The following is an 8689-nucleotide window of genomic DNA, read 5'->3' on the forward strand; positions in this document are numbered from 1 at the left end:
CGCAACATCCTACGCAACAGCTTAACCCCTCCAACACTAGGTATTGGATGCGATGAGACTTTAATAAACCCGCGCAAAATATCCATCTTTCATAGTAAAACTGATGATGAACCCCGCCTTTGCCCCCCCGAGTTCCCATCGGACGACGACGCTCCACCGGTCCGTAACCGGTTGAATCGGCAGGTTCCATCCCACTTGGGCAGTTGTCGGCTCCATATTTCGCTGGGCGACGGCCCGATTCACCTAGCTTTTTATTTCCATTGGCAAACGATGTTGACGAAAGACCCCGCGTGGCGGGCGCTTTATAAGCACGTCAATGGCCCCTCTGGCATCGTGACGACTGCGCTTTCCTTCTATTTAATTCATTAATTAATTCCACTTAAATATCAGGGCGTGAAACACAACACACTATCCGACCAACTAAAATAACAACAAACAACACCCGATAAAATCAGCATGGCTAGCATCGCCTTACTCGGAGCAGGTATCTTTGCGCGGGAGGGTAAGTTTCCATCTCCCCTCACATCTTCCCCCATAATATCTCCTCAACAACACATCACCCATCCCCCACATATCCCAAACAACAAGAAAGACATCACCCATCAACTAAAACACCTCCAGAACACCTCCCCGCCATCGAAGCCGCCCCCACCCTCTCCCTCAAAGCAGTCTACTCCCGCTCCCGATCCTCCGCCGAAGCCCTCGCCTCAGCCTCCCGTTCCCCCTCCACCGTCGCCATCTACTTCGATTCCCCCGCCATCCCGGGCAAGTCCCTCGACGACCTGCTCCAGCGCACCGACATCGCTGCTGTGGACGTGGTCTTGCCCATTTTGCAGCAGCCCGATGTTATTCGGAAGGCGCTGCAGGCCGGGAAGCATGTGCTGTCGGAGAAGCCCGTGGCCGGGGATGTGAAGGGGGCGAGGGAGTTGATTGCGTGGTATGGAGGGTTGCAGTTGCAGCAGGGTGGGAGGCCGTTGTGGGGGGTGGCGGAGAATTGGCGGTATATGGAGTCGTTGAGGTATGCGGGGGAGAAGGTGAAGGAGATTGGGGGGGAGTTGGTTACCTTTAGCTTGTCCAAGTATGGGTCCATTGCGGTCGGTAACAAGTACCTGGAAACTGCGTGTAAGTTCCGTTCCTTGTTTCGCTCCATCAATCATGAGGATAACATAGTTCTGACTCACTGCCAGGGCGCAAAACCCCCTCGCACCAAGGCGGTTTCCTCCTCGACGGCGGCGTGCATTTCGTCGCTGGCCTGCGCTACCTCCTCGCGGCCGCAGGTGATGAGCTCGTGCAGGTATCCGGCTACAGCACGCTGCTGGACCCGAAACTCGTCCCTGTCGACACGGTGCACGCAGCAGCGACTACGAAGGGCGGCCGTAGCGGGACGGTCGCCATCTCGTTTGGCACGGCGCACAAAAATGAGACGGAGCTGGAGATCGTCATGACGAAGGGGGTGGTTGGGTGGAACCCGACGGAGGCTCGGATTCGGACGGGGACGGGGGAGGAAGAGAAGAAGGCGTTTGCGTACAGTTCGGGGGTTGTGGCGGAGGTGGCTGCTTTTGCGAAGGCGATTGAGGAGGGGAAGTTGAAGGCTTTGCAGTCGCCGGAAGAGGCGCTGGGGGATTTGTTGGTGTTGCAGGGGTTGTTGGAGTCCGGGGCGGGTGGTGCGGCGGTCACGGCGGTTGGGCTGTGAAGGAGATCATGGGATGCTATTTGTATCTATATTTACCGTAGGGAGATTTTGTGTTCGGTAGCTGAAGTTAAATTTTACTCGAACCTACATCTGGTACATCTTGTACATAGCGGAAGAGCACTAAGTAGTCCTGAGTGTCCTGCGCAGAGGAAAGAGTGGCACACACCCCGGAATTGGTATCCTATGACCATCCATGCATTGCTACCACGAGGATATCCCGTGGACTCGGTAATGAATAGTTAAGTGTTGTTATGATGAGTTCACTCCAGATGTTGCCCACCCATGGGTACCCATCGGTGGGTAGTTTTCCAATGGGTATGGGTGGGTAATACCCACATCATATGGGTTATGGGTAGAGATGAGTAGGAACCGATTCTTTGGGTTCAGGTTGGGTTGGACCCAGTTATAGTATTGAATGTTGATTCGGCTGAACGGTTACACATAGCCACCTACGCAGCGGTAATCCAGCGGTGGTGGTCGACTATATGTAACCGAGAGCAATTATATACAAGGTGACATCACGATGGTTACAATTCGGTGACCTTCATAATCAGCAGCTCCTCCCTTAGGCCAAACCCACACACGACAACCCGACCCTGTCCTATATTTCTGGGTATCTCTTGACCCAACCCATATCAACCCAAACACACATGGGTACCCAAATGGGTTATGGGTTGTATTTGGGTCCTACCCGCGCGAGTACCTACCCATAGGTAATTTTATGCTACGTTGTAGGCAGAAAATGCCGCGGACCGAAGAGAGCGTTAATGAGGATTCATTGTTGGGGGCGTCGGGTCAACCCCCGACAACAATGGGTATGGAAACGCTGAAGAAACAAAACGAAACAGTGCTATACTAACAGGCCAGCAAGAATAGTGTGATATCAAAATAACAAAATTAATGTGGCTCATCTCGTTTATCTTCCCAAACTAGGAGGACGATGCGGCAATATAAAACAGCCTCGCTTGCTCTTTCCTTCGTGCTAGCATCATATCAATAGCTACCTCCAATTGTCCTTTGGGCATCGTACGATTTTGGGACAGCGCAGTTGTTGAAAAGGAAGGGACATGGAGGTTACACGGGAAGTATGTGGCAGAAACCCGGGAGGTTTAAAAGGGAAACTGCGGTGAGGAATTGTGGGGTCCATAACGTCTGGCCGGGCCCACAAGCAGCTTGAGCTCAGCCCAAGGCGGCTCTCGCAACAGAAGCTTTTTTGAGCACTGATCAACAACGCTACGGCTGAGACAGGAGAAGTCAGACGGCATCGCGTTCCCCCAGGCGTGCAGAGCCTCCTCGGGGGACATGCGTCGTCGCATCTCAACATTTAACGTTGCCGTGTAATTATATCTACATAGTCCTAGGTGTATGGGCCTCTGGCGCCTCGAGGCGAAGAAACTCTCAGTTCTCCCCATCTTCATCGCCCGGCCAGCTGCGAGGTGCGTGGTGGACAAACGCCCGCCATGGCTATCCCAACACCGACGGCTTCCCTTTCCACGACTTGTCTTGTCGTGACACAGCCCGCATCGTACGACACGATAACTTACACCAGCGGGGAAACACCATTTTTCGGTGACACTACCTACACGGCCCCGACCGCCGTCGTTAACACGTTTGAAGCAACCATCGAGGCGCGCTGCTTCACCCTCTTACCAGGCCAGACCCCCCCAGCCGCCGTCCCCTACTGGGGCGCGTCCTGCTCGACCGAATACTCCCCCGCCAGCACCGAGACCACCACCATCACATACACCCCGGGCGAGGTCTTCACAATCGGCCACGCAACTATAGGCTCCTACAGGGGCACGACCACGAGCTACGCGACCGAAACCTACACCTATCCCGCCAGCACCGATGTCTATTGCAAACCCGTGCCCGATGTGCAGAACCAAGCCACCTGCGACCGCATCAGCCCGCTTACCTGGGCCTCGCTGGTCATCACGTTCATCACCGTGCACCTGACCTGGTGGCTATTCGACGTGCCACTGCTGTGGAAGAAGCGCGCCCCAAACGAGATCCCCTCGTCAACGTTGTATGGCACGCAGCGGGCGGCGGCGGCAGCCGATGCCAACGACCGGATAGGCCTGGCCGGGTTCCTGTGGTCGATTGCGTGGGCGTGTCTACGGGCGAATGCGCCCGGCTGTGCGGCGCTGTACGTGCTCTTCGCGGGGCGGGACACGGGCGAGTATGCAGCGCTATATTATCTGGGCGTGCGGCGGCTGCGAAACGGACGGGTGCCAGACTTTACCACCTGGAAACTGCTGACCTCGATCGGCAGCGACGTGCTGACACTGATCGTCGTGGCCGTGACGGTCTACCAGGCGTGTACCCTGCCGGAGTCTGCGCCGCGCCGTTTCGGCGCGGGTATGTGGGCGTATCCGACGCTGCCGAACGCGCTGATCGGGTTATGTTTGATGGTTGGGCAGCGCTATTTTCCCCGAACGCGGCGGGCTGCGGTCGGGCTGGTGGCGATGGTAGTAGGGGTTGTGGTGGTCGTGGGCGCGGTGTTGGGGGTGTTGCTGTGGCGGTTTGACCGGCCGAACTCGGAATGGTTCATACCGATCATCTTCTACGGCATCATGGCCTTCCCGGCGATCTTGATGTCGGGGATGTTTGTTCTGCTCGCCATTGCCTATGGTTGCTTTGGCCGCATCGGCGGTGTCACGATTGCCGCGTGGGGCCATTACGCCGGCGGCCAGGTGTACTGCAAGATGGCCGGCCCCGGGTTCGCCATCGTCTACCTCATTCTGGGGATCATATCGGCGCTGCTCGCCCTCCTTGCACTCGCTTTGAATCGCCAGGACATCCGTTGGCGGACATGGTACAAGTCTGCGGGATCGCAATCACGGGCGTTGGGGATCTCGGATGACGGGCACAGAACTGAAGGACCAAAGGAATGGAGAACACAGGCGGAGTATTAGGAGATTTTTCAGGATGACTTTACGAGCTAGATACCCAATACCGATGAAGCGTCATGTTTTACGCATAGTTTGAGACTGACAAGACACGTGATTCCTAGGTAACATTCCTCAAGTCATAAGTTGGTGTTCGTATTGACCACATATGTTGCGGAAGAAGGTTCGAGAGACCGTGTCAGGGATGTCAGTGGGTTCAAAGTTTACCATGTTAGGCACATCACGCAAGGTGGAACTTTTGTTTCATGAACACATGATTGTGGGTATTGTTTGTTATCCCCATTGTTCCCAATCCGTTCCTTTCCATCCCCTTGGTATTTTACACACAAACCCTAACCGCAAAACCGAAAGAAAAAGAACCCTCTAAAACCCTAACCCTAAAGAAGGTCGAAAAAAAGGTCTCCACGAAGCGAAGTACAAAGGTCTAAAAAGAAAAAAAGAAGAAAAAAGATTGTCGAAAGTAAGGACCAGAAAAAGGTCAAAACCAGTAGTTGGGCAAAAAAACGAGCCTCCTCTACCAGAAAAAGAACTTCGCGCTCCGGCGCATGATCGCACCGTTTTGGCAGGTCGTGCCGGCCGCGACGGCTTGCGGGATGGCCGCGCCGTTGGCACACAGCCCGAAGCTGGTTGAGCTGAAGCAGATGAGCTCGCCGTTGGTTGAGCAGGGCTGTGCGCCGCTGACGACGGTGCCGGAGCCGGAGCCGGAGCCAGAGCCCGAACCAGAGCCCGAACCAGAACCGCTACCGGAACCAGAACCGGAACCCTCACCACTGCCCGGGTTGCCCGTCACAGCCGGGGGGTTGGCGGTGGCAGTCTGGGTGAAGAAGCCGCTCGAGGGGAAGACGATAGGCGGCACCTTGGACGAGACCTGAGCGCCATCAGCCGTGGTCGTGGGGGCTGGGTTTCCGGTGCCACTTCCACTGCCAGAACCACTGCCGCTGCCGCTGCCGGAGCCGGAACCGGAACCACTGCCCGAACCGCCTTCAAACTTGGGGATCCCATCCGCCTTGGCACAGGCACCCTCGCTGTTCGCCGCCGGCTGCTCGAGCACCTTGCCATACTTGCCCGGGTTCGGGATATTGAGCACGCCCTGGCCGGTGGTACACTCGCCCTCAACATTGGCCACAAACATAGTCGGCAAGTCATCGAAGAACTTGGTATCCGACGCGCCGTCAGTGATGGTAATCGGCGCGCAGTTCATGTACATCTCGCGGTTACCGATCTTGTTGAACCAGGTCCAGGCAAAAGTCGCGTTACCCGAGGGCAAGTCCTTGGGAACGGGAACCTCAAACTGGCGGAGACACTCCTTCCCGGAGTCGTTACCGCAGTGCGGGGAGTCGGCGCGGTGGTCCGGATCGACCTGGGCCGCGACGAGGTTGCCTTCGGCTTCGACGGGACAGCCGCCGATGAGGGTGTAGATGGTCTTCCATTTGGACTTGTCGGCCGGCGGGGGGTTCTCGTAGGTGACGGAGAACTGGCAGGAGCCGCCGCCGTGCTGGGCGCCACCGGTGAAGTTGACGAGTTGGGAGGTTCCCGCTTGGATGGTGGTTGTTGAGACGATGGTGTCGGTGTGGCCTTGGCAGGGGAAAGGGAAGCCTGCGCCGAGGGGATTGACTTGGACTAGTTGGTTGCCATTGACATTCTTGTAGTTGTAGGGAGTCGGGGTGTTCATGATCGCGTGGCCTTGGGCGGTGCTGACGAGGAGGCCGAGGGCCGCGGTGGCCGCGGTCTTGAGGGTGTAAGGCAGCATCTTGGTTGTTTGCCTGGGTTGTATGGCGATGTTTGTTGGTGGGGTAACAAAATCGTGTCTGGTTGGAAGTGAAGCTGAAGGAAGGTATGAAGATACTGCTACTCTCTCTTGGCTAGCAAGAAGATGATGAGGGAAGAGAACTGAGTTGGTCTGTCCGAAAGGAAGGTGATGGAGCTCGTCAAGAGTCGTCCGTCTGTCTAATCTTGGTCAACAAGAAGAGAAGAGAAGAGGAAAAAAGGTGGTTGATGGAAAAGTGAAGATGGCTTGGCGGAAGTTGAGGGCCGGCGAGAGGAAATCCACGGCCTTCTTATACCAACCTCGAGGCGGGCCTTTTTTCCCGCCCGCCATGTGCTCCGGCTCGGGCATGAACAGTATCGCTGTTCAGCATCCAGTCACCAGTCCTGCCTCATTCCATCATTCACACCCCCCTCCTCTGGCAATGTGAATGGTAAACAATGCTATTGGCCTGTGACACACCGTTCATCCCGTTCCTTCATTATGGGCCCGCCCCGCGGCCCCACGGACAGCCCGAGGAACAAAGCACACATTCAACTGTTCAAGGAACAACCTTTGATCTGTCATTCGGAGCAAACACTGTCTTCCGCCCAGTCATTGGTGGTTGTCCCGCGCCAACGTGGAAAATTCGACATTTCGGCCGTCCTCGACTCACTCGACCTCCTTGATGTGGAGTGTGTCCCGATGCCCCTGTTTCAGAGCCAAGCGTGGACAGAGCCGCCTGTCGAAGATCGTGGTGGCGGCCCAGTGGTTCTTGGCAATGGGTGGCCAGGAACGCTCGAAAGGCAAACCTCCGACCAGGGGTCGAGTGCCTTTTGGTGCAGCTGAGGGTGGGGCGACTTTTCAGGGGGACAGCTGACAGCCAGTGAGCCCGTCCGCCTGTCAGCAAGCGAACCAATCATCGGTCACCGACGTTTTGAAACACGCTCAACGGAAACCAATCTGGGGGACCAGACGGGACGAATCGTGAAGTTGAACCGGGTTTCTTTTTTTTTTCTCGATCAAAATCGCAGGGTTTTCCCAGCGTGTTTAGTGTAGTTAGTGCTCCCAAGGGTCCCCAACTCCAAAGTCCCGGCGGCCACCATTCCTGATTCAAGCTTTACCGCCTTTCTTGTCTCGATCTCTTTCAGATGGTGTCCGCCTGGGCGCTTGATGGGATCTTGGGGTTCGCGAGTGATGCGCCAAAGACTCCCGTCACTAACGTTACCGCCGGTGCTCACGCGCAGGTCGATCACACTAAGCGCGCGTAATAATTCCACCCACCAGGAATCACGACAATGCTGTAGTTAATGCTAAACGCTGTCGCAATAACCCCGATTACCTTCATAGTGTTAACATCCCCCCTTTCGTTTCCAGAGATGGGACATCAATCCGGTCGAGGCCACCTGCACCAAGGGAGGAACCCGCTCTGCGGCCTGTTTCTTGGCCTGCTTGCCACCATCTTGGATGAATGACACATCTTTGATGGAGGCCTCGGTGGTGAACCTGGAAGGACGAGGGGGTTGTTCATGCACATTGCGGGGAACAAAGAATCCCTCAACCAGCGAAGCACTGAAGGCTTGTTCACCTGCTTTTCTGAGCAGAAGCGGGCAGAGGGGCAGACGGCCACAAAGGCGAACAAGAACGAATTTGAGCGCAGGACTCGGGGGCCGACTTTGGGAAAGATCCACCTCAAAAAGGTAAAAAATACCGGACAACTGCCAAGTAGCCTGCCGGAAGTTGGATGCTCCAACAACACTGCAACCTACGGGCATTTCCAGGTTGGAGTGTAGAAGGGACCATTAAGGTTGTGCGTGCCATTTGTCTTTGTTCCATTACAGAGTTACTTTAACGTTAGTTCCCCTGCCTCCGCCCTTGACGCCTCAGACACTGGCGTTCCGCCATCAAAGCCACAAAGACAAAGAAAAAAAGGAACGGGGAAACAATCGTCCTTCGGCAACTCGATCTTTGACATGGACTCAAGTCACTCAACCCTGTGGCTCCAGGTTCCCCCCGCAAAATTGCCCTCGGTTGGGTCGTTTAGGGCCCGTGACCAGCGAGGCCGGTGTGCAGGCCCCTGTCCATCGCATCGCATTGACCACTGGGCTGCGCCGCAGCACCACCACAACCCCCTTCGGTCTGGCTGGCGCCCTCCAAAAGCGCCCCCCTGAAGCCCTCGACAATGACGGCCCGAAAAGACTGGGTGCCCGGCCGATTGGCGGGATCGTTCCGATCCTGACCCAAAAACACACAGCAGAAACTCGCAATTGCTGCGCGCATCAAGCGCATCAAGGCCACCCGGGATGAGCACCCGGTTACGCCGGCGTGTCAATACGCCTTCCT

General features: G+C 56.1%; 3 protein-coding genes across 3 annotated transcripts; 2 read left to right on the plus strand and 1 right to left on the minus strand.

Annotated features, from left to right (window-relative positions):
- Positions 1 to 456: 456 nt before the first annotated feature.
- On the plus strand, positions 457 to 1693 carry C8A04DRAFT_24558 (oxidoreductase-like protein; the record flags this gene model as incomplete). Its single annotated transcript, XM_062779210.1, has 3 exons — positions 457 to 502; positions 622 to 1122; positions 1188 to 1693. 3 exons carry the CDS (start codon positions 457 to 459, stop codon positions 1691 to 1693), a joined length of 1053 nt encoding a protein of 350 aa, XP_062640685.1.
- A 1460-nt stretch (positions 1694 to 3153) lies between these two features.
- On the plus strand, positions 3154 to 4608 carry C8A04DRAFT_9038 (uncharacterized protein; the record flags this gene model as incomplete). Its single annotated transcript, XM_062785331.1, has 1 exon — positions 3154 to 4608. The coding sequence occupies one exon, from the start codon at positions 3154 to 3156 to the stop codon at positions 4606 to 4608; it is 1455 nt and encodes a 484-aa protein (XP_062640686.1).
- Positions 4609 to 5116: 508 nt separating this feature from the next.
- Positions 5117 to 6352, minus strand: C8A04DRAFT_24560 (uncharacterized protein; the record flags this gene model as incomplete). The annotated part of the gene is made up of 1 exon (XM_062779211.1): positions 5117 to 6352. The coding sequence occupies one exon, from the start codon at positions 6350 to 6352 to the stop codon at positions 5117 to 5119; it is 1236 nt and encodes a 411-aa protein (XP_062640687.1).
- Between the last annotated feature and the right edge of the window lie 2337 nt (positions 6353 to 8689).

The sequence above is a fragment of the Dichotomopilus funicola genome (genome assembly GCF_033296635.1).
Source record: "Dichotomopilus funicola strain CBS 141.50 unplaced genomic scaffold C8A04scaffold_3, whole genome shotgun sequence".
Lineage (NCBI taxonomy): Eukaryota > Fungi > Ascomycota > Sordariomycetes > Sordariales > Chaetomiaceae > Dichotomopilus > Dichotomopilus funicola.